This window comes from Tiliqua scincoides, chromosome 3, assembly GCF_035046505.1.
Source record: "Tiliqua scincoides isolate rTilSci1 chromosome 3, rTilSci1.hap2, whole genome shotgun sequence".
NCBI lineage: Eukaryota > Metazoa > Chordata > Lepidosauria > Squamata > Scincidae > Tiliqua > Tiliqua scincoides.
In genome coordinates, this window is record NC_089823.1 from 157,968,785 (window position 1) to 157,995,719 (window position 26,935).

Genomic DNA, 26,935 nt, shown 5'->3' on the forward strand with positions numbered 1-26,935 from the left:
GCCCTGCGCAGTGCTGCACAGCAGTCCCTGAGGATTGGAACGTTAGCCAAAAGTGGGCACAAAGCACCTCCTGCAAAACGGAAGTGCCTTGCGCCCGCTTTTAGTGAAAGTTCCAAGCCTCGGGAGCGCTGTGCAGGGCTGCGCAGGGCTCCCTACACCTCCTGCAGCCTGCTGCAGCCCTGCCTTCTGAAAGTAAGTCACAAGCATCCCCCTCGCCCCCTTAGCAGCACGATTCTGGGGGTCATGTAACTGTCCTAGCCCCTCCCCTTCAAAGACTTACTGAGGGAGTAAAGCTCCCTCAAAGTTTGAGAAGCACTGGCCTATAGGATTGCAGTCTTACAGGCACGTCTACTTAGAAGGAAGCTTCACTACGTTCAGTAGACTTACTCCCAGGAAAAGGTGTACAGAATTCTAAGCTGAAATCACCCTCTCTTTGATTGCCATCTTACTGTAAGTAAAAGTGTTTGTTTCTAGTGAGTAAGATAGGATTACAGCCTCAGGGCCCAATCCTGTCCAACTTTCCAGAACGGATGCAGTTGCAATGCAGCCCTGAGATGAGGGAGCAAATGCTCCCTTACCTTGAGGAGGCCTTCATGACTGCCCCCACCACCACAGTATGCTGTGCATGCCCCATTGGCACAGCTGCATCAGTGCTGGAAAGATGGATAGGATTGGGACCTAAGTCTTACTGAACAGAATGGGCTTCCTTATGAAAAATGTAAATAACACAATTCTCAAACACCTCTAACTATGTTAAACTTATAAAACCCAAGCGTGGTGGTTCTGAAAACTCCCAAATAATAGAAATGTAAGCAGTGGGCGTCACAGTGAGTAATGATCTTGAATCAAGTAAGAGAAGCAAAAGGCTGCGCTAAAAATATAGCACGAATTATTTCTCATTTCAAATACATGAACTGTTACCCTGCACATGCCTGATCTTGGAAGCTAAGAAAGGTCAGGCCTGGTTAATACTTGGATGGGGGACTGACTGGGAATACCAGGTGCTGTAGGCTTATACCAGTCTTTCGAGACTGAAAGCCAACCAATAACTTTTACAAAGAACACAGTTTATTTTACATCACAATAATGTAACATTACAGAACAGGATTTGGTTTGTGACTTACTGCGTACTGCAAAAAAGAAGCATTTAAAATGCAAAAGATTCTCTTTTAATACTAGCTCTGACGTCTTGCTGCTTAGGAAGATGGAGGAAAAGAAGGGCCAGAAACCACAGTAACCTAATTCTTAAAAAACTAACCCATTTCATTTCTAAAGGGTCTTTGGGAGAGAAAAAAATATTTTGAAATTCCTTTTGAAATAGAAAGACCAGGAAGACACATCTTACCCTTCTATTTAATCCTCAATACCATTTGAAAATATGAATTAGGTCACAAAGAGTAATAATCCATTCTCACAGGAACAAGATGATGAAGCAAGATTCTCAGTACAACCATATTTTACACAGAAAGATGAAATAGCACACATTTCTAGGAGCAGCCAGGGCCAACTAATAAATCAGAATGATAGGGCCAAATGCCAGTGCACAGCACTACATAAAGCTTTCTAATCTAAGATATAAATCCCAGATGAAATGCTGTCATTCTGCAACAGAAGCAAACAGGACTCTGAGACAGCGTGGCATGCACTGCAGTCAAGGGCAACATCAACACAATCAACAGTCTGTTGATTTCAGTATCACTTTATCATACTTTGCAGAACCAAGTCTGGTACCATAATGTGAGAATATACCGACAGCTAAATATACATTACAGCTAATGTAAGAATTAATGTTTGCTAGGGCTGCACACTTAGATCACTTAACACAAATAATCTGCATCTTAACACAATTTAGATGGCAAATATTTTAAACATCCCCTGTGAAGTCACAATCAATGAGGTAGGTGGGTGGAGATTTATCCCACTTTTTTCAATGTAAATTACGTACTCTACAAATTTGGACTCCTGCTGTAATTTAATTATCTGCAGCATTGCACTGCTTATTTTGCTCCCTGGGTAACCCCTACTCCTCTAAAGGATGGAAATCGCACAACCTTCAGGGTCAGAACTTTCAATATCTGCACTTTCCAGGGGGCCAGAAACCTGGATATGTGCAGCTAGCTAATGTCATGACATTATACAAAACACACACACACACACACACACACACACACACACACACACACAAATAAATTAAAATGAATCACTTGTATGCTTTAAAGCCTGCTACAGAACACAGCTCAGGAATACAACAGCCAATTCCTACATTGAAAGCATGTTTACTGAAATGCAATGAATTCCAAATGAAGTCCATTTTTCCTTTTTTAATCCATTAAAACACTGATTCCCAACCTGTGGTCCAGGGACCACAGGTGATCCGTGAAACTCTGAGAAGTGGTCTGTGAGGTCTCAGGAAAAAAAATACCTTTGCTTGCACAGTGAGACACAGGAAGTGATCAATCTCCCATGGGCCACCAAAGAGGGTGAAGAATGGACTGCCCACAGCCACAACCATTGAAGTGTCAGCTGTGGCTGTAAGCAGGCCATTCTCCATCCTCTCTGATAGTCCATGGAGGAGCGCTTGGGAGGCAGACCACCAAAGTGGGCGGAGATCAGACTCTCTATAGCCACAAGTGGTCCATGACAATTCCAATTTTTGCCTCAGTGGTCCGCAGGCTTCTAAAGGCTGGGAACCACTGAATTAAGAGCTTGTTGACTTTGTCCATCCAATTTGCTATATATATATTTTTTAAAAAAAAAACCTTACTACCATTACAGTTCTTTTCTAAAATAAAGAGCTTCAGGGCTTCTGAAGACATGTGCAGTGCACCGCCAGCAGCCATTTTGTTTTTTTTTTAAATAATTTATTATTATTATTATTTGATTAAAGATATGGGTACAGGAAAAACCAAATATACACAGGTTAAAGGTAATACAAAGGGAAAAACACTAGGAAATCGCAGAACTGTAGCTAATACCATTTTGCATCACTATAAACAAACAAACAAAAAACAACACCACTGATTATTACTTTTCTCCATTCCATAATGACAAAACCGATTTAACAAAAATTTCAATCTCGTCTATAATTATCATCACTTAAATAGCTCATAATCGTTTATCCAACCATCCGTAAAACGGGTTCCATAATTGCTGCATTCTCTCCATCCCGCCACCCCTCAATCTTTCCGTCAAGACATCCATTTCAATAATTTCATATAATTTCTTGATCCACATATCTATAGTAGGAATTTCTGAGCTCTTCCACATCTTAGCATAAATTAATCTTGCTGCAATAATTGTGTATAACAAAATATATCTAGAATAATTATTACAGCTTTCAGGAAAAATGTTCAATAGACATAACTCTGGTTCGAAGGGTATAACACAGTTAAAAATAGTTTGGATATTCCTATGTATTTTTTTCCAGAATTCTTTTGCCTTAGGACAGAGCCACCACATGTGATAAAGAAATCCTTTCGCTTCCTTACATTTCCAACATTTGTTGCATGTACCGGGATACATTTTTGCCAACCTGTCTGGAGACAGGTACCATCTATAAAAGATTTTATAGATATTTTCCTTCATTGTTGTTGTTTGATCATCTTCATATTTCTTTTCCAGATTTGTTCCCAATTGCTCATTGTGATATTATGTCCAATATCCTTTGCCCACAGGATCATCACCTCTTTTACCGATTCATCTTCCATTTTCATATTTAACAAATATTGGTACATCTTCTTAATATAATGTTCCTCATTTGATAAGAATATTTTATCAAATTCTGTCTCCTCTGGGTACATTCTTTCTTTTTTTATCTTCCATCCATCTTGTTTTAACTTGTAGTTCTGTCAGCCAATCCAATTTAATCCCTTTCTCCAATAATTCTTCTTTTGAATGAAGATCTGCTTTATCATCTAGTAAGTCATCATATCTCTTATTTTGTGATTCCCGTAACCACATTGGCTTTGTATTAATTTCTAGTGGTTTGACCCATCTCGGGATTTTCTCATAAATTCTGTATCTTATTTGTTCCCAGGCAAATAACAGTGTCCTTCTTATCAAATGTTGTTTAAAATAGCTATGATATTTGGCTTTATCATAAATCATAAAGGCATGGGGACCAATCTGCAGATCATGCAATTCTAGTTTCAATTCTCTAGATTTTTCCAATTCTGCCCAGTCTTTTATCCAATTCATTGCTGCTGCATAATAAATTTCCCAATTAGGCATTCCAAGACCAGCTCGTTCTTTAGCATCTTGCAGTAGTTTCATCTTTACTCTAGCTTTTTTCCCTTGCCAAATAAAATTAGCTATCATTTTATTCAAATCTTGGAAAAAAGCCTTCTTTAATATCACTGGGATTGTCTGGAATAAAAATAATATTCTTGGCAACACATTTGACTTCACTGTTGCTATTCTCCCCAACAGTGATAAATTCAATCCATTCCATCTTTTTAAATCCTTCTTGATCTCCGTCATTAACTTGAAATAGTTATTTTCCATCAATTCTGGATTTATCTGTTAAAATAATACCCAGATATTTAACTTTATTTGTAATATTAATACCAAGTTCTTGTATTTGCTATTTCTCTTGTTTTCTAATATTTTTCACTAATATTTTCATTTTATCATAATTTATCTTTAATCCTGCCATTTCTCCATATTCTGTCAAGTTATCTATCAAATATTTTGAGGACTGCTTTGGATCCTCAAGGATGAAAGTAAGATCATCTGCATATGCCTGAATCTTAAATTCTTCTCTATGGACCTTCACTCCAACAATTCTTTCATCTCTTCTTACTATGTTATTCAATACTTCCAAAGTTAAAATAAATAATAATGGAGGTAAAGGACATCCTTGTCTTGTTCCCTGTTGAATTTCTATCTTTCTTGTTATATCACCGTTTATCTTTATTCTCGCAGTCTGTTTTGTGTATATCTTCTCTATTATCTTTATAAACTTTGGTCCAAAATTCATCTGGTACATTTGTTGTATCATAAAGTTCCAATTTACTCTGTCAAATGCTTTATGTGCATCTACAAAAATCAATCCTAATTTCTTCTCTGGGTGTGCCTCAAAATATTCTATTATATTAATAATAACTCTCACACTATCTTTTAAGTGTCGCTTTGGTAAGAAGCCCGTTTGATCTTGATGTATTATTTGTAGCAGGACTCTCTTTAATCTTCCAGCCAATATTGATGTAAAAATCTTATAATCCATATTCAAAAGAGAAATCGGCCTATAATTTCTAATTTCTTTCTTTTCTGTGTCTTGTTTGTGTATTAGCTTAATTAAAGCTTCTTTCCATGAGTCTGGTATATTTCCCGTTTCCCAGATATCATTAGCCAAATTCTTAAATGGTAATTGTATCATCTCTTCAAATATCTTATAATATTCCGCCGGAATTGCATCTGGTCCGGGGGATTTCTGATTTTTCTGTCTTTTGATTGCTTCTGTTAATTCTTGCATGGAAATTTTCTGATCCAAAAAGTTAGGCGAACTTTTTTATGCACATTGGGGCAAAAAATCAAAACTTTAGATATAGGCTGATGGGTTCTGAGCTGTCTGTGACAGATCAGGAGAGAGATCTTGGGGTGGTGGTGGACAGCTCAATGAAACTGTCGACCCAATGTGCGGCGGCAGTGAAGAAGGCCAATTCTATGCTTGGGATCATTAGGAAGGGTATTGAGAACAAAACAGCTAGTATTATAATGCTGTTGTACAAATCGATGGTAAGGCCACACCTGGAGTATTGTGTCCAGTTCTGGTCGCCGCATCTCAAAAAAGACATAGTGGAAATGGAAAAGGTGCAAAAGAGAGCGACTAAGATGATTTCGGGGCTGGGTCACCTTCCTTATGAGGAAAAGCTACGGCGTTTGGGCCTCTTCAGCCTAGAAAAGAGACGCCTGAGGGGGAACATGATTGAGACATACAAAATTATGCAGGGGATGGACAGAGTGGATAGGGAGATGCTCTTTACACTCTCACATAATACCAGAACCAGGGGACATCCATTAAAATTGAGTGTTGGGCGGGTTAGGACAGACAAAAGAAAATATTTCTTTACTCAGCGTGTGGTCGGTCTGTGGAACTCCTTGCCACAGGATGTGGTGCTGGCGTCTAGCCTAGACGCCTTTAAAAGGGGATTGGACATGTTCCTGGAGGAAAAATCCATTATGGGGTACAAGCCATGATGTGTATGCACAACCTCCTGATTTTAGAAATGGGTTGTGTCAGAATGCCAGATGCAAGGGAGGGCACCAGGATGAGGTCTCTTGTTATCTGGGGTGCTCCCTGGGGCATTTGGTGGGCCGCTGTGAGATACAGGAAGCTGGACTAGATGGGCCTATGGCCTGATCCAGTGGGGCTGTTCTTATGTTCTTATGTTTTTATACAGCAGAAACAAAAAAGAAGAAAAAAAGGCTTAGCCTTATATATTAAACCTTGGTTGAACCCAAAATTGATTTATACAGATGAAGACGCCAGAATATTGATAGTAGAAATTACATATTTGGAAAAGAAATTATTAGTGGTAAATATATATTCCAGCAGCCATTTTGGAGAAGCCACCACTGCACCTGGTGACCTGCTTTGGTGCAGGTTAGCCGGCATGGGAGGCAGTTCACGGGTGGGGAGGACTAATGGGGTATTTTGGGAAAGGAACCAGGAGGCGTGTCAGGGAGGGAGGGGTGGATACTGCAGCAGTCAGCATGGCAGGGTCCTCACCCATTTTCTCTCCTTGGACATACACCATCATGGCTGGCATACGTCTGAGGAGACCCACAGGCAACCTGTAGGTTTATGAGGAAGTACATAAAAATTGTTTTACTTACCTCTCATTTGCCTTTAGATCAGCCCCTCTCCTACCACAGCATGCAGCACACACCTTTTTTGTTCAGCTACATGCTATAGCATGGCGGGGATAGGACTGCCATCCTAAATGAATTTAATCGAATAATATTATTGAACACCACTGATTGTCACGCAGCATGTCCAAATAAATCCACTACAAAATGTTCTTAAGGACAATGAATACAGCCCATTTTGGACCACTGTCCAGGATTCTCCCTCATGGCTTTGGGTAGTAGGCCTATCCTCGCTTACAAGTGGCCCCCAATGTGACAGCTACTGACCAACAATAGGTTGTATGACAAAGACATTAACACAAGACTCAGGCACAACAAATGCAGGTGCCCAATCTATTCCTACAATCTGTTGCTTGGGCAACACCACTACAAGATTCAATACCATCAGTTACATTAATGGGCATTTACTCATTTGTTCATTTTCCACCCCTGTCCTTCTGCTGTCTACATAGGACAAGGAGATCAGTCTCTAGGCAACAGAATAGACACAAATCTGTCATCAGAAATGGCAATATTCAAAAGCAGTAGGGGGACAGTTTTACATTCTGCTGCAGTTCTTAAAGTGACAAACAGAGAAACAGAGGGTAACTGATACTGTAGGCAGCAGCCCTTCCCCAAAGTTGCCTCCCAGCAACTGATATGCAGTGTCATACCGCCTGCCTCTGAACATGGGGTTTCAAGAGGCCATTATGGGTAATTCTCAGCAATAGACCTACTGTTTGTGAATTTGTCTAATTCCCTTTAAAAGTCATCTAAAGGTAGTCATCTCTCAAAACTACTAGCAGCAGTTCTATGAATTAATTTTGTGAGCAAATTCAGGGCTCTCAGCAAATAGCTGAGCCAAGACAAAGTAAATAAGCTTTCAGCCAAGGAGCTTCAAATACATGTCTTTTCCTACCACTTTCATCTTTTCGCATGAGTTCTCCTTTATGTGCTTTCTTTATTTGAGAGAGGAGCATAATTTACTGAGACTCTAATGCAGATTACATTACTAGATCTTCAGTGTTCATGAGCCACTCTCAGCCTGCATGAAGGTAAAATAATCATGGCCATGTTAAACATAAAGTAATTGGTAATCAACAAAAGGGAACAGACTCTAACCAAATACAAGTTAGGCTGTTTGTAAAAATTATGGTAAATTAAGTATGTACTGCAAGGCATCATACTTGATTTACATTGACCAAACAGATATTAAAAAGGGCTACACAAATGAGACACACTATTTCAATGCAAGCAAAACATTATGTCCAAAATACTACATGCTTAAGCTACATGTTGCTGCTCAGGAAACAAGAATCTATAATTTTCTAGATTTTAATAATCTTCTGTCATAGTTCTCCTTACTGAAAGTGTTATTTGCCAAGACACTTGATTAGAAAGATGTTTAGAGTATTGAAAGTAACCACTACTATGCAGCTATTGGGAAAAAATTACAAAATTCTGAGAAGATTTTAAAACAATGGCACAATCTGGATTAAACAAATAATAATCTACCACAGGCATGTGAAAATTTAGAGGGTGTGGTATACTGGTGGGAAATGCTCAACTTGTTTTCTATCTTCAAATGTTAACTTAGAACCAAATCCTATCTCCCCTATTTCCAGCAGAAGGAGGAGGATGCTGGCAGAACACCACTTCCATCAGAAGCACAGCAAGGCCACCAGCACAATTGCTAGCAGCTGGGCATGCTGATGGGCAGAGAAGAGGGCAAGCTTTGGGAGAAATGGGACAGGGAGGGAGAGGTACAGAGGATGCCTGAGTGGGGAGGGGGAGGGTGTGTGCGAGATTAGCAGTATTTGAATGTGACCAGATCCTGTCTGCCACTGTTACACTCCTTAGTTCTGTGCTAGCAAAATAGATGGTGCAGGACCAAGGAGACCCATATGGAAAGCAAAGGCTTTCCCCAACGCAAGGGAACATTTCATTATGCTGAGGAGACCTCTGCAACTGGCATCCCCACCTTATACAGAAATGTATTAACTTTTTCACAAGGGGAGTGTAGCATGAAAACAACAGAGGAATTATTAGAAGAAGGTTATGATTGCCAATAGTTTCTTTATGCACAATTATTGGAAAAAATTAAACTGGGCAAAAGGACATATGGATTTGAAGAAGGGGTATCCTTACTGGAATTCCAATTATGTATAGTGGAAATGCGAGAAATTTCTACTCAGCAATGTTGGACTAGATACTGTTTTTGTTGTTGTGTTAGTTTAACATTCATGGCCACTGTCATTTGATAAACCAGTAGTATCATGTTAAGAGCTTTGTGAGATTTATTTTACAATAAGACAATAAAATAAAAAATGGTAAGCATACAAGTTTGCTTTCAAATAATTTTTTTATAGTAGAAGAAACTTCTCCTACAGCAGTTCATGTCCATCTTGCCAATGCACAAGTCTGAACCAATAAAGGATTTACCTAAGATCTGTCTTAACATTTCTTAACTCTGAGGAATATATCTTCTGCAGCGCAATCCTATGAATGCATTCTCAGACATAAGTTCCACTGAATTTGATGGGATTTATTCCCCATTAAATACTTTCAGGATTACAGTTCCAGACAGGCATTTATCAAAAACAACAAAACAGTATGTACATCTTTGTTACATAGCTATGATAGAAGCTAGAATCAGTTACAAAACAATGAAACATAATCAATTCAGACTGTTTAAAAACAAAGCAATGGATTTCATGGAAAACACAGAGGTTACTGAAATCCAAACCATCATACTGTAAGCACATGCCCAATCTCATCTGATCTTGGAAGCTAAGCAGGGTCAGGCCTGGTTAGTACTTGGATGGGAGATCACCTGGGAATACTGGGTGCTGTAGACTTATACCATAGTCTTTCGAGACTGAAGGTTGCCAACCATAATCCAGACCAAAAATGAATCTCATAATCTAAATGGAGTGATGGTTTTATAAATTAGTGTATAAGCTATGAAAATGGTTTAGAAGGGATTTAAGGCTGCTTTAACTCACCTGAAATTTATTAGTCCACATACTCACAGCCATTTCATAAATATTATATTAGTGAATACTGAAATGCTGCAACTCAGACCATGATGCTCTGCCTTGGCATTCATTCACATTTTTCTATAATTAGGGACGGATATATAACTCACTCCAAGGGTGCAGTGAGGGAGAGAAAAATGGGGGTGGGTGGGAATCAAGCAATCTTTCCAATGGTCTACTCTTTAGAACAGTGGTTCCCAAACCCGTACAGGAGAGTTGGAAACCAGATTTTTGCATGGGTGGGAAAGGGGGACAGCAATAGCACTGCAGTGATTGAAGCTCCACTGCTACCAAAGGACTTGTTTGTTTTGTTTTGTTTTTTACCTGAGGGGCACAGCTGCCTCTCACAGGCTCCTGGAGGCTCACAGCCCCCTCCAATGTCCTCCATGGCTGTGTAAACAAAACACAAAGTTATCAAAAACAAAAGTAGCTGCTGATCAGTGATAACGATTGTTTGCACAACCAGGGACATTGGAAGGTCTGTGAGCTTCCAGGAGCCTGCGAGAGGTCAGCTCTGCACCTCAGGTTATAAACAAGCCCCTTGGTAGCACTAAGCCTGAAATCCTAGTATACGCACTTTCCTGGAAGAAAGCTGTATCAAACATAATGGGACTTATTTCTGAGTAGGCAAGAGTAAAGATGCTCTTGGAAAGGTGCTCACTGATGGTAGTTCTTAGAAGTAAGTTCAACTGATGAGCAACCACCAAGTGCAGCAGCACCAAAATGGTAACCATCTGTCATGGGGGCGTGAACCCTGATGGGGATGACGCACCCGTGGAGACCCTGCCGGGCCGCAGGAGCTCACCTGGAGAAGAGGCCAGGGCAGCTGCCTCCGGGGGGCTGTGTGGCTGGGGCAGACGCCCAGGACTTGCAGCCGGGTGGCTGATGGCACCAACGGGGCTCGCTGCCTCCACCGCGATGCGACCCCATGCGGGAACATTGTCACCGCTGGGGAGGCAGGACGTCCCTCCCGCCCATGGGGGTGACAGCGGGAGTTGGGGGTGGCCGGTGACGGCGGCGCCCAGCAGTCCAGCGGAGGGGCGCGCTGCGGAGGGGTGGGGATTCCCTGCCGGCTTGAGAATGGGAGGGGTGGAAAGGAGAGGCCCGGAAGAGGGTGTAGGCAGGCGCTGGGGAGGAAGTATAAGAAGAGGAGAGAGATGGGAGGAAGAGGAGGGGGCCCGTGAAAGGAACGAGGCCACTCCCCTTTGCCTCAGAGGGATGCGAGACGACGAAGAGGAAAGAGAGAGCCCGGGGAAACACGACCTGAGGGATGCCTTGGATCCAGTCCCTTCGGGGGACGAGGAAGAGGGCGAAGAAAGGGAATGCCCTACCATCCCGGAGGAACCCTAGACGTGTCGGGGAAAGACTCGAGCAAGGGAAGTGGGCATTTGGAGGTATCTGGCCTTGACACTCCCTTACATCGAGTTTGTGAGAGACCGGTGAGAATACAGGGGTTGGCTATGAGAAGAAAGTCTTGTTAAGTAGAGGGGAAACGCAGACTCATGAATGTCAAAGTGCTGACTAAATTAAATCGCATACACAGAACTTGGACTGCCACCTCTACTTTTTCCCGAGCAGCGGGTAAGAGGAAGGGAATCCCTGGGGGGGAGGCAGCTGCAGGAATGGACATCACACCATCATATCCTGCAACCCTGTGGAGGACAGTCATCCCCTTCCCCTGAGTAAGGATGCAGGTCTCACAATGAGACTACTCGAGTCTGCACCAGCTGTTTTGCCCCCCTCCCAGGCTGGTTACTCGCCCACCCCACCCTCCCCGCCTCAGAACACCTCCTCCGTACCCCGAAAACCCACACTGATACTATATTAGTAAAAAATCATAATGTTTGCAAGAGGTAGCATCCTACTATACTTACATTTATAAAACAAATTACTTTGACATAGTATTTATGTTAACTGAATATTCTCATATTATTTCATATGCAGTAACTTTTTAAGAAAATATAATACTTTAAGGCAGTGATTCTTAAAGTTTTTAGCACTGGGACCCACTTTTTAGAATGACAATCTTTTGAGACCTACTGGAAGTGATGTTATTGCCAGAAGTGACATCATCAATTTACGCTTCAAACCTAAGCCACAATCACCCAAAGGTCCCACTACATAGTACGCTTGTGCTATTATTTTGCATAGCTTGGAATTCAAATATTTCAGCTTGGAAGTCAAAGAAGAACACAGATTGGCATTCTTCTCCAACCACACAGCCCTTCCCCCCTTTCCAGCATTCCATGCCCTGCTCAGGGACATGCCCTGCTCAGCAGCTCTGTATTTTCAGTGGCAGCAGAGAGCCCAATCCTGTGCTTGGCGGCACAGCTTCGTGCCTCCGAGCACTGTCGCAAACATGCCGTAAGGCACGTTTGCAAGCCTCTCTGCCGGGCTCCCGCCTGTGTTAGCCCAGCGCCAGCCAGTGCTAGGCTAGCGCGGGGTGGTTGCCCAGCCTCCGCGACTCGGCGGTCTCCTGGACCGCCGAGCTGTGGCACGGTAGGCGAGGCGGGGGCGGGGAGGAGGCATTCTGGAGAGAGGGGAGGCGGGCGGGGGGTGGAGAGAGGACAGGCAGGAGGTGTGACGCAGAGCTGTGACGCGGGGAGGGGGCAGGCGAGAGATGTGCTGGGGAGGGAGGGAGGCAGGTCCACGGAGCTCTGCTCCGCAGGATCCAAGGCGTTCGTGGAGGTCTCGGCACCCTACATGAGCGCCTTTTCTTTACTGCCAACCTTTTGGTTGGCGGTAAAGTGAGTAGTCCCATTGCGGGGCTGTTTACCTTACCTGGGGGAAGAGGTCCCCTTCTCCCGAGGTGCCTACCACTGTAGCCCAGGGTGCGCAGGATCCGGTAGCAGCTGTTTTCAGTGCTCCTGAGCCTGGGCGCCCCAGGCAGCTCAGAATTGGGCTGAGAGCTAGGTGCTATGTGACCAACCTGAAATTGGCTCATGACCACCTTGTTGGTCCCGACTCACAGTATGAGAAATGCTGGTGTCAATATTTGCTAGACTCTCCCTAGAAATGAAGTTCAAGGATTGTACCCCCAAACCTTTACAGTCATTCCAAGGTACTCAGAAGACTGATCTGGAGAGCAAGATGTGCAGTTAGGGACTGCCAGGTCAGACAAAAGGCTAAAATTGGGTTCGCACATGATCTCCAGCACCGACAGTTACTAGAGAAAATTGGAAAACGTGACATTTTAATTTGGAGTATGATGATTAACTCATACCACAGGTTAGCATTCCAGCCACAAGAGCAGTCTCTCCATGCAGAGTTTCAACTGCTGCAAGTTTCTTTAGAAAACTGAACAAGGGTGCTTGCCCCAAAAATTTTTGTAAAAACTTTTTGGACACCTTCTGCAACCCACCAAAAATCAGTTCATGGACCCCAACCCACAGTTTGAGAAACACTGCTTTAAGATGGTCAAGGAAAGAAAGGGAGTCACTGGACTCCATCTACTGTGGCTAAGTAATCTCAGTTGAATCAAATTCCCATAGTGTACTTTTGACCTAAAAAAAAGTGTCTCTCTTCAGAGACTTGGCATTAAGATGTACCTTGATATAATTCAAAGGCAAAGAGAGATGTAATTCCCTACCTTAGGTTCGCTGTATGAACCTACTTCAGTTGATTTAACATCTTGTAGTAGATAAATGGATTTTTCTTTTAATGCAATATACTTAGAAGTAGGGAAAAAGCAGCTGTGTTTTTAGTACAATATATCTCCCCCCTGAGAAACCAGCTTCCACCTTGCACCTTCTTGGAAAGATTACGAGATCATGGTATCATAAGTTATCATCATCCAAATGTCTTGTGGTATTAGCAAACAGAATATGGCCTTTCCTAAAGAGGTCCTGTTCAACTGTGGGGCTGCAGCTTTGGAAGACCCACCTGTGGAAGGCCCCCATCTGATTCAATTTCCTCTCACCTTTACATAAGAAGAGCCCTGCTGGATCAGGCCCAGGGCCCATCTAGTCCAGCTTCCTGTACCTCTCAGCAGCCCACAAGATGCCTCAGGGAGCTTCAGTGCCTTTCAGTAGGTACTGAAGTTCTTTAGGCGAACCTTTGGTTAGGGTGATGTTAGACACTGCTGGATATGGCTACAATTGGTTTTATTGGTGCAGTTAGTTTTTGTTGTTGTCGTTTTATGCTGTGGGTTTTGTAAGCTGTTTTAGATCCTTGTGGACCAAAAGACTGACTAAAACACTGAAAACAAATACATGAAAAAGAATATATTAACATTGCAATCATATAAATGCTTACTCAGAAGTAAGTTTTATTATATTCAGTGGGACATTCCCAGGTAAGTGTGCATAGGATTATGCTGTAAATTAACATTTGCCTGATAGAAGCATTATGCTAGCTTCCTCAAGAAAAAAAGGACACTACAAAACGTCCCCAATAGTATTTGGTTTGGCAAACTTATTTGTGCCTCTAGGTCTTTGATCCCATCGTACATATTCTTTGCTTATGGTTTATTGAGGAGGTCTTGGATGAGGCCTCCTCACCCTCCTTAGGTTGAACTGTAGTGGGTCGGGAGGTGGGCATTTTCTTGTTTGCTGGCTTCAGTTCCACAATTCTGTGAATATGACTGATTGCAAATTAGAATGTTTTAGTGGTACAGATCACAGGCAGCCCAATCCTGAGCTGCCCAGCATGTGGGGCTGTAGTGGTGCCGAAAATGGCTGCTGCCGCATCCAACACACTCCAGGCAGCTGCCACCTCCTCCTCGGGAGAAGGGAACTTTTGTCCCCTTCCCCTGGGTAAAGCAAGTAGCCCCACAATGGGGCTACTCAATTCTACGTTGACCCAAATGTCGGCATAGAATGAAGAGCCTCCGTGTTGGGTGGCCAGCAAAGCTCCACTGGTCCCGCCTCCCTCTTGTTTCACTCCCTCCCTCTGGTACACCTCCTCCCCACCCTCTCCCTGCCCCAGAATGCCTCCTCCCTGCTTCCTTCCATGCCCCCTTCTACCTCTCTGCTGCTTGGCAGTCCACCTGATTGCCAAGCAGTGGAGTTCCGGCGCTCCACTGGTGCTAGCCCAGTGCCGCGTTAGCACTGGTGCTAGGGACTGCAGATACGCCTTATGTTATGGCACATTTGTGACAATGTGTGCTGGCGGTGAACCAGCGTGTGAAGCTTAGGATTAGGCCCTCAGTCTGTTCTAAATTTCTAGTTTTATAGAGTGCTAGCCAAACTTTCAACATTTATAAGGTAATCTGCCTTCTTGCTGTATGGGATTTGGAACTGCTTGACTTCTCTGCACCTTTATTTTAGACTCCAGTACTCTATCTTGGTGCTCTTTGCCATGCTATTAAAGTCAGTTAAATAAATGTTCACCTGAATTTATCTTGAGTTTATAGAATTGTTTCACTTTTATAAAGTGTGGGGGTCAGCTCTGCCAGTCTCTCCATTCCCATTATTTACCCAAGGCATTAACTGGTAAAATCCTGCTGAGAAGGTAGTTATAGGTGCTTTGAACAATTCAACCTCTTTTCTACCTCAAGCTGCATTCCTTCTTCCCCAGGCAAGCTCAGAAGCATTCATTATGTGTCAAATACCTGAGTCCTGACAAAAATAGCTTCACTAATAGCTTGATCCACAAGCCAGTTAAGATGAAATGCATGGATTTCAGTTAATAGCAGAGGGAAAAGTGTTCTGAAAACGGATTCAGGATCCTTAAATGATTTAGGAATAACACATGATCACTGTACAATCATCCACAGACATGCTGCAATTTCTTTAGGCACTATCTGTAGGAATGCACCTAAGTCCTGTTATTTTGGCCTAGCCCATCTTTAATTTCAAAATGGATATTAACACCCAGAGGAGTTTAAAGAGTGGCTTGTAGTTGTGGTTTGTGCTTCTTCTGTGTTGTGCAGCTGATCTTAGGCAGTGTTTTAGAGCCACCAATGTAGAAGACACTATGCACAAGACACCAGAACCAAGGCACAAAGGAAAAATTCATGGACAGGTAATGGAATTGGACCTTACATGCCTAGCAGACACAGCCAATACTGACTCTTGCAATTGCCAAGCCTGATCTGAAAACATCTATATAGGGTTGGCTCATCCATGAGGCCAACTGAAACAGTCGCCTCAGGCAGCAGATGGGTGGGAGTACCATCCTTCCAATTCCATCCTTCCATCCTAAACTGAAAAAGAAAGAAGGGGACAGACATGAAGAAGAAATGTGAAACTGAGGTGACTGCTGAGCTAGATCATTGGAGAGCTGGTAACATCATCAGGTTAAGGAGGCAATATGTACCATGCCGCCTTGGGTGTCAGGAGGTCTTGGGGACAATGCTGCATTTGTAGGTCAGAGAAGAAAAAATTGTAGAATCACTCTGGAATCTGAAAGGATATTATAGTCTAGGTAACTTCTCCAACTTATATAAAAGTGACTTATGTCCTGGAATGAGGTGCCCAAACCTCGGCCCTGGGGCCACTTGCAGCCCTTGAGGACTCCCAATCTGGCCTGGGGGGAGCCCCCTGTCTCTAATGAGCTTCTGGCCCTCTAGAGACTTGCTGGAGCCTGTGCTGGCCTGACGCAACTGCTCTTAGCGTGAGGGTGACTGTTCAATCTCTCGTGTGAGCTGTGGGATGAGGGCTTCCTCCTCTGCTTGCTATTTCACGTCTGTGATGTGAAGGAAAGGCCGGCCTGGCTTTGTGCATGGCCTTTTATAGGCCTTGAGCTATTGCAAGACCTTCATTCATTCTTATAAGTTCCATCTCAAATATATTCATTTATGTAAATTTATTCAAATTTAAAATAAATTAATTCTATTTTTCCCGGCACAGTGTCAGAGAGATGATGTGGCCCTCTTGCCAAAAAGTTTGGACACCCCTGTCCTGGAAGAACAGGGCACAGAATCAAAGTTCTCTGATTCTAGTCCTGACAACTTCCCACACTATGTCTTCTGCATCTAATGAACTCTTCCTTATTTTTGCCATGCTCTTTAGTTTTGAAGCATGTTAGGAATACTGTATGGAAAAAACTAGCATATCCATGGCTAAAGTTGTTACAGTAAAATATTACTTCAAAGTTGGGCACATTCAGATGAACTGTTGAGACCATGAAGCCAATCTATAGCAACTCTAAATGTGCTGTGATACAAGACAGCCAGGTGGTAGAACTGTAATTTCATTTAATGCAGAATAGTTACTATTACCCAAACATAATTTTTATTCACATAATCAAGTGGTAAGAGTTGGTTATCTCCACTTCTTCAGAACATATTCATGCTTACAACTTGGTGATTTGTATTTAGCATTCAAACCATTTTTTAAATGGATATGTGCTATTTTTATACTTAAAAAATAAAAGAACTAATATTAAGTAACAATTACTGAAGTTACAGAATAATTAAGTCACAGAATAATTACTTGATACTTTGTTAATTTACATTCATTATAGTATGCTAAGTAAAATCATCTTAATATTTTTCAACTTTAAATGTGTGATCTTGTTATAGAATAGTTTTTTTTGCCGCCATCCTTATAACAACATTTGCACATTAAGATTACATACAACACAATTTAAAGTAGTTCTCTTGCTTCTGGGTATTAACTGACAGTTTGTGACTGAGCTGCACTGTTAGATTATTCACAAAGTTTCATAAAGAGACAGAGGATATTAAAATGTGCTATGAAGAAAAGAGGGATTATTCCCTGCCTCCAACTCTGCCAGGCGGGCAGTCCCATTCATTTCTTGTTAAAGAACTGATAAATGTAGTTATTGACTGCCTTTCTGCTGCATAATACAGCACACGCCCTGTTGGCACAGCTGCATCATTGCAGGAGAGTTGCATTGGATTGGATCCTTGGTCTCATTAACACACACATTAAGATATGTGTTTTTCCAGTTCTATCAAGAGCAACCAGTGATGTAGAATGGAGGTGATAAAATGTACTAAGACATAGGATAAAGTTAAGGAGAGAAACTGAGTCTTTAAAGAGTACAGTTATTAGGAATAGATGGATATTCCGTATCAGTAGCTATAGTCCAGAGGAGGTGAAGGTGCTGTGGAACAAGACAGACTCTGAGGTTGGACAATGGGAAAAACATCAGTTCACAGAAGCAGTTCTTCCAACATTCTGCATCATGTGACTTTCAGCCCACTTCTATCCAGGATTGGCCCAGTGTATAATGCTATGGTCCAATCCAGTCAGGGACCAGGCAGCCCAGGAAAGGTAAGAAAATTTTTCTTACCTCTCCATAGGCTGCCTGATCTCCAGTGGGTCTTCTCAGCTCTTTGGCTGATATAAGACTGAAGACCTTCTGGGAGCAGGTCTGGACAGAGAAGGGGTGGGGATAAGATCTGGGTGTTCTGGCATGCACAGCTGCCACTGAGATCCATCCCTCTTTTCCCCCTGAATTGCCCCCAGCTTGGCCTGCTTCCCAACCTAATTCACCCTTGCTACTACCTTACCTGCTCTAGCAGAGGTTCTGCAGCCCATCACTGCCGGTTCAATGATTACTGGCTCCTGTGCTGTCACTAGGGAGCCACTGAATGACACAGCACCTAGCTTTACTGCCATATTGTAAGACCTGCCTGCGTCGTAGTTAGGACTAGGCCAGTGGTTCTCAACATTTTACACCGGGACCCACTTTATAGAATGAGAATCTGTCAGGACCCACCAGATTTGCTGTCATAACCGGAAGGGACATCATCAAGCAGGAAAGTTTTTAACAATCCTAGGCTGCAATCCTACCCACACTTACCCAGGAGTAAGTTCCATTGAATACCATTGTTAAAAGCATATACATGGTACCCTGATAAAAGTACAGGTCTGTAACATTTCCCCGAATGCAATCACATACCATTGTAGCATCAAGTCTAATCTATTAAAAATAAAATATTGAAATGAATGGGGACCACTTGAAATTGGCTCGCGAGTCGCCTAGTGGGTCCCGACCACAGTTTGAGAAACACTGGACTAGGCTATAAGTGACATGATGCAGCTTTGGTTGCATATGATTTATTTCAGTGCCCAGAAATGATCTTTTGAAAAAACAGGTGGTGCCTCAGCATCCATGGGGGTTGTGTTCCCAGAAGACCAACAGATGCTGAAATGCACAGATAATGAAATCTGCTGGTCAGGATATCCAGACCGCTGACAAAAGCTGTGTTCTGGTTGCATCCATAGGGTCTGAGGCCCGGAGAGGCTGCCTGCGGCTTCCACAGTACTTAGAAAGGCCCCTGGAAGTGTTTAAAGGGCATTTCCGGTTTTCAATGAAAACTAGAAGTGCCCTTCAAACAACTTCAGGGGCATCAGAACACCCTCCAGACAGAACCGGAGCACAGCTTCCAGAGCACTGGAGCACACCTTGTTCTGCTTGCATCATGGATACTCAGTGGGTCCTCAGATACGCGTTCAGGACCCATGGTGGATCAAATCCGTGGGTCCTGAATCCACAGATAAAGAGGACCCAACTGAATTTTATGTCTCATTTATCAATTTGGTTTAGTCTGAAAACCCCTGCTAATTGGGTAAGAAGCACTTTTTCAAGTGGGTGCTCCTTTTTTAGCAGGGGGAGAGTAACTGGCCCACCTCACCCCAGCACTGTCTGTTCTAGTGGCTGTCTGCTGGTGTTCTTTTGCATCTTTTAGATTGTGAGCCCTTTTGGGACAGGGAGCCATTTAGTTATTTGATTTTTCTCTGTAAACCGCTTTGTGAACTTTTAGTTGAAAAGCGGTATATAAATATCGTTAATAATAATAATAATAATAATAATAATAATAATAATAATAATAATAATAATAATAATAAAAATAATAATAATAATAATAAAAATAAAACCTACATAGAGGGAAAATATTTTTATTGACTTAGCCATTTGAAATGGTTGTAAAATTACCTGAAGTTTGCAGGTGCCTAGAGTTAAAATCATACAGAAGCGATTTGGCAGATTTGCCACCTTACACACACATGCACACATACATCTTATACTGTTTAGTTATATACTATATGATTTGTAGCACTTTTCTCAGATTACAGTCTTCTTCTTTCATAATTGAAGTAAAAGACACCCCAAATAAATCATCATACTCTTTTATAAATAGATGGTTTGTCCATATGCTAGATAAAAGCATGCACAAAAAAAGATAAAAGCACAACTGGGACATATTAGTGAAAGTAAGATCTCAAAGGAAAGTTGTTTTAAAATATCAAAAATGTTTAAAATATTAGAAAACATATTTCTTTGAACATTTAAGTAGGGAGCACAAGATACCCCAATTATTTTCTTTCATCACTTTAATACTGGCTTGCATGGATTAAGGACATGTGAAAATCCATAATCATAAGGAGAATAAGGGTACATCATTTTGTATGTTTCAATGTCATATAATTAACACACCACAGGATGACATATTGATGGCCATTAATTGTGCCTACAGGACTTGCTAGTATGTAATTTTGCAGGTGCAAAAGTAGTAATTAGGCAGGCAATTCATAGACAACATCCAGAAGTTGCCTGGTTTGAACTGCACAAGTATTTAATGCATTCTGAATACAAAACATAGGCCCTTCCATATCCTCAAGGATCAGAGAGTCATTAAACATGGTTCATCAAAATTCTAGTAATCAGCATAACTTAATTGCAAGGAATTATATGAAACCTAGCTTCATCAAAATCCAATTGACATGTGTGATGTGGCAGATCTACAGAACTGAAGGGAAGTAGAAGGCCACAGAAATAATAGAGAATGACAGCAAGCCACTGCTTCCATTACCATCAGTGGAACACATACTAATTTCAAGAACAAATAATTGTAGTAATGGCTTCACAGAATGAAGCTAGTAGAGAAACTGCCCCCAAATCAATTTATGTTAAAGCTAACTGAGCTCCCTTTCACTCACATAACTTTTCAAATATATTTCCCATAACTTAGTAGTATTCACTGTTCACAAGCTTCGTTGTGCCCGAGAAGTGAGATCACTGCCGAGTCACATCTCCTCAGAGCCATTTGTCCATCACAAGGGGTACTTCAGCTGGCTTGGGATAACTCTTCATTCAAAACTCAGTTATAAGACTTGGCACGTTGCTAATCAAAACCTAATGTCATCCTTTGCTAGGGTTGGTGTGTGGCAATATATACTAACAGAAACTGTATTAAGAAAACATGTTTGTCACAGTCCCCACATGAGCAGGCCTTATGGAAAGTTGTGTTATTATACCTTAAGAAAAATGTTCATGTTGTACTTCTCTAGAACAGTGGTCTCCAAAGTTCTTTGGAGGAGGGAATCATGTATTTGCTGGGGTGGGGAAACTACAACAACATGATCCCCAGGATCACGCTGCTGCCAGGGACAGGAGGATTTTTTAAAACTTCCTTCCAGCTAGTGCTGGAGTCCTGGGAGGTTGAGGGGGACTGGAGAGACCTCCGCAGGGCTCCCCAAGTCTCTGTAACTGTGAAAAAAAGAAAAAAATGGGCATCTCTGTTTTTGTCGCGAAACCGGAAGTGCCCATTTTTTCCTCTTTTCCCCCCACACACTTACAGAGGATTAGGGAGCCCTGCAAAGGGCTCCCCAGACCCCCCAGACCTCCCAGGAATCCAGTGCTGGCTAGAGGTAAGTTTAAAAAAAAAACACCTTCTTATGGACCCTGGTAGGAGCGAGATCCCAGGGATCACCGATGCTGCCTTCCTCCTCTCCCTGCCCCTTAAAGAGATGAAGATAAGTGCTTCCCTGGTTGGTGAGTCATGACCCACCAGTCTGGGAATCACTGATGCTGCCTTCCTCCTCTCCCCGCCCCTTAAAGAGACAAAGATAAGTGCTTCCCTGGCTGGTGAGTCATGACCCACCAGTCTGGGAACCAGTATTTTAGAATAAAGTATCGTTACTGAACTAGAATATGCAAAATATGATGTCTGATATTTTATCCAAACATAAAAATACATGTGCCAGTTACTATATTCTACCAGAGGTATCCCCACTAATAAACGGTGTAGATGCCTTTTAGTTTAACTACTTTCATGACACAATACCCAACACTTATAGTCTTGATATTATTTCCAATAATTAAAACCAAATACCTCTTCAAGGACATCAGCAAGCTTACTGAGTATTTCTTCAGGGAGGCTCTGGAATGTTGGAACGCTGTAATATAAAGTGTGAAAGAATTTATGAGTACTGTACTGATGTATTTATTTTCAAAAACCAAGAAAAGTCCTATTAAAGCAAAATAAACTTGCCTCTTTTATGAATTCATGCGGATTAACACTAGTGCAGTAATTCTTCAAATCAACTAAGGGCCTAATCATAATCAACTTTCCAGCGCTGATGCAGCCTCAATCCAACCCTGAGGTGAGGAGACCTCTGTGACTGAATCCCCACCACAGGATGCAGCCTATGCTCCACAGGCATGGCTGCATCAGCACCTGAAAGTTGGATAGGATGGGCCCTTAGTTAAGGCTTTAAAGCTAAGGTGTTCAGGACATTCAACCATTATATTTATTAAACAATGGTTTTAAATTGTATCATTTTGTGACAGAATACATTAAAAGAAATACGGATAAAGTTAACTCCCACATGAATGGGTTCAGATCTTGACATCATCCACAGGCACTTCTTTGAGTAACTCTTGCTTTTGGAGATTAGCTGGGTAACAGCCAGAAAAGTAATGGCTCCCCATATGTGCAATGCAGAGAGATCTTGGGATACCAAATCTTATCTTCTGGGTGCTTTTGGTTTAATATATTGATTTATCTGCATAACTGCATCCAATATATCTGCATAACTGGCACATTAATGCCAGGAGTGTCAAAATTCATTTCATACACTGGGTCGAAAAGCATTCATGGCACCTGTTGAGGGCCGGAAGTGATATCATTAAACAGGAAGTGATGTCATTAAGCAAGGAAGACCAGATATAAGCACTTTTTTCTCTCTTAGGAACTCATTAGCGGCAAATAGAAGAGAAAATATGGAAATCTTGACCATATTTTCAAGGTATGGGAGAGCCTAATTATCTCGCAGGCCACACTTTCTGCCCCACTGCTTCTGCAATCACTTTGCAACTCAGCAGCTGAGAGGTGCTCTGTAAAGTACCACCTCAGAAGAAAAGCACTGCTGAAAAGGCAATTAACATGATCATTGGGTTCTCCCAGTGCTTCGGCAGCATCTCACTCACACTCTTGGCCTGCCTCTTTCTTCATACCATTCTTCGGATTCTCGGGCCTCCTTCCATCACTCCCTCCCAGCACCTTGGCAGAAGTGGCACTTCTTGAAAGGGCAGAGCTGAGAGCCCAATTATCATGGAGGCTGCCCTTTTAGAGTGACACCTCAGCAGAAGCAGCACTGCTGAAAGGATGCCCTGTATGATAATTGGGCTCTCCCAGAGCCCCAGTGCTGCTCCTGCCAATTCGTCACTTTGCAGCTCAGCAGCTGGTGGTGGTGCTAGGAGAACCCAATTATCACACAAACCAGATAAAGAGCTTATGTTTGAATGGGCCTTATGTTTGACACTGCTGTTTTATGCTATTCTTCTGTTTCAGTAATTGTAATATTTTAATACATTTTATTGTTTCAATTGTTCAATATAAATATTTTTTTTTAAATTAAAGGCTAGGCTATTTACATTATATTCAGTGCAAGTCAAAGGTAATATCTGTACTAAATAAAATGCTTGGCTATCTCAGATTAGAATGTCTCTCCATCAGGGTTGCACAAGTCAAAAGATAAAAAGAAATAAGGCAAGAAGTTGGTAATGCCTTTGAATACTACATATTCAGTATTCAGACTTGTTCTGCCTGCTGTCAGTCTACAGAAATAGAAGAGAATGAACCAGCACAGTAGAATATACTGTGTAAATGGGTTAATTTTGCCTCTGGTTGTGCTCTGAATCACACCTTAAAGTCATAATTAACAGAATCTAACTCAGCAGGTTAGTAGCATCACAGGCACAAAGTCGAATAGTATTTCTATAATGGGTAGACAAACAGAGGATAGCCATTGAGAAAATATTTCTGCAGAGGCTGTGCTTAAATTTGATTAAAATCAACTTCTCTGTCTGTAAGCCTATCTGATGAACTTCATCTCAATGAAGTCTAAATCCTACTGTTGAAGGCACAGGGTAAGAAACAAATTAAGTTCACACATAGAAAGAGAAAAATGGGAAGGAAAAAATGTTTAAACCAGTATTCCAGCAACAGCTCAGATAATTAGGCAATTAGAAATGTTGACAAAGCACAAGTCCCAAGCACATGATATCCCAGAGTTACAAAATTAATAGCATAGTAAACAGGAAGCTTTTAACAAGGATTATTAACAGTACTGATAAGTCCAGATCGCTTTTAAATGCCTGAAAAGTGGCAACATAATAGTTATTACAGATAGAAGGAATATACCACAGAGGCAGACAGTTTTTTTTAACTTATCAAAAATGCATATTTACAAGAATATACAAAGTTAGAATTCCACCCTTAATTTGAACCATGAATAAATATGTGCTTGACAGCCCAATCCTATCCACACTTTCCTGGGAGTAAGCTCCATTGATTCTAATGGGATTTACTTAGGATTGGGCTGTGAGTTCTATAGCAACTGTGTATTATGACAGAATTTCATGATAGGCCAGTATGGCCCATATAAAAAGCCTGGAATTTGGTGTAAGGAGAAAGGAGAGTATAACCCCAGATGGTCTGCTGGGTCCTTAAGCAAACTTTGGTTCCTTGCAGTGTCTCATTGGAAGTATGGCCAGTATTAGTAGGAAAGCATAGCCCTCTCTGTACTTCCAACGACGATGGACTTGGGTGTCCTTGTGAAAGCAGACCCTATATTTTCTGGGAACTGGCACTCTTGAGGCCTTATGAAGCCATAAGTAGCCAGGTGCTGCCAGAAATAGCCACGTGCTGATTACAGGTATGCGCCACATAGTGACATTTCAGTGAACAGCCGACCATGTATATGACAGAAGTTGAGGCTTCCTATTACAACAACCTGAGAACCTCACTCCATGAGTTCCCAGGAGGAAACGTCCCTCGCTGGATGCAAGTGTAAAGCGTTGCTGAGCTTCACACCCAGGTACAATCAGATATGGAACCACTGATTAGTTAATTAAAAAACACCAGGTTTTTATGTTGATGTTAGAAATGTCTTCTCTAGCCGTACAATTAAATTAAATTGAAATGTGCAAAGAGCAACCCCTAGTTAAAATGCACAAGTGAGATCCTGCAATGCAACCCTATATTATATAAAGCAGTGTTTCTTGAACTATGGGTCGGGACCCACTAGGTGGGTTGCAAGCCAATTTCAGGTGGGTCCCCATCCATTTCAATATTTTATTTTTAATATATTAGACTTGATGTTACCACAGTGTATGACAGCATTTGGGGAAATGTTACAGATCTGTACTTTTAATAGGTTACTACGTATGCTTTTATCAATGATAGTAAATGGGATTTACTCCTGGGTAAGTGTGGGTAGGATTACAGCCTTGGATTGTTAAAAATTTTCCTGCATGATGATGTCACTTCTGGTTATAATATCACTTCCAGTAGGTCCTGAAAGATTCTCATTCTAAAAAATGAGTCATGGTGCTAAACGTTTGAGAACCAATGATATAGAGTTGCATAATTAACACGTTCCCTGCCAAATTAAATTCTCCCTACTTTTTTCTTGTTCGTTTGGGTTTGTTATCCCCTTTTTCTTTTCTTTTTTGGACATTTAATAAATCTTTTACAGTTTAACGTTGAGTCTGCCTGGTCCATTACAGGAAGTACAGTGGATTGTTATGTCTCCTCACTCTGCAGGCACTACTGTGAAAATGATTTTTGAAAGGAAACGCTAGATTCAGTTTTTATTCTAGGAGGAGGGATCTTCCCAGGGAACTCCTCTGGCTAGCCTGATCTCCTGAGATGGTGGCAGTGGATTCAATCTACCAAGCATTTCCCCATTCAACTGTGTTTCCAAACAGAGGAGAGAAGGGAGCAGAAGGGAGTGAGCGTGCTAATCACTAGGTGCTATTGCCCCTGATCAGTGTGGTCACTGACAGCCCCTCTCTATACACTGACAGATACTCTTTTTTAAAAAGTAACATTAAAACATAAGTGACATCTGATAAATGCTGTAGTTACCATATGACAATTTGCACTGTGAAACTTTGTAGGTGGAGCTGCACTTTGCTATAGAATAAGGCAGCTCTACTATCTAAGAATGATGTTGGCAGTAACAAGATGTTACACCTTGCCTTCAGGGATTTCTGCTTGGATAGCCATTTCATTGTTCAAGGGAGTGTAAGGAAATTGACTTTTAACAGCCGAAGCCAATAAACCATGGCCTTTACTAATCTGCTAGCCATACACTTCAAAAGGGGCAAGGGAAACTCAGAATAGAGAGCATTTTGTTGCTGTCCTTAGAGACATGATCAATATATGTATAAGTAATTACTTAGGCATTCTGAACTTAGATTTGTGCAGTCACTACTGCAAAAGTATCAAAGGAAGCACTTGCCTTTATAATAGCATTGTGGAAATATGCAAAAGCTAGACATCTTTTGCTTACTTTTGGATATGCCCTGGATGATAGGATATTTATTCTTAGCTTTCCAAATACAAGAAGCTTATACAAAACAGACCAGAACTGTTAAAACGTTATTGTGATGAGGTTGCAGCACTTGAAAACTTTGACGACAATTCTTACTGATAACAGCTGGTTAATCTTCTAGCAGACTAGCTTAGAATATTTTGCTTCATGCCAGAAAAATACAAGATGAAGAAATGAGGATCCCATACATTGAGGTATTAGTTAGGATGGTGACTTTAGTATTAGGATGGTGTTGTGATGAAGCACAACAATGCCATTTGTGTATTGGGTTTTAGGAAAAGAGAATTCATTTAGGATGCTATTGCGTTAGACAACCTGCCTGCTGTGCTAAAGCTAAACAGGCATTAAATTCATTCACAGACATCCATTTTGGTGAGAGTGAGAAAATACGAAGTCTGCAAATCCTTTAAAGCTCTGCCAAGCAGAACATAAATATTATCCTCAGAAATAAACTCCTTCCATTACCCCCAAAGTGTTCCATATTAATTTCTCCTAAATGCAAAAGCT

At 41.7% G+C, this 26,935-nt stretch overlaps 1 protein-coding gene across 2 annotated transcripts in view; it reads right to left on the reverse strand.

The window, feature by feature from the left end:
• PRKG1 (protein kinase cGMP-dependent 1) overlaps positions 1–26,935 on the reverse strand; it is an 837,851-nt gene that overhangs the window by 191,260 nt on the left and 619,656 nt on the right. For both annotated transcript variants that reach the window (XM_066620308.1, XM_066620307.1), the window contains exon 5: positions 21,919–21,982. In XM_066620308.1, the coding sequence (XP_066476405.1) occupies positions 21,919–21,982 (64 nt within the window). The remainder of the gene's footprint in view (positions 1–21,918; positions 21,983–26,935) is intronic.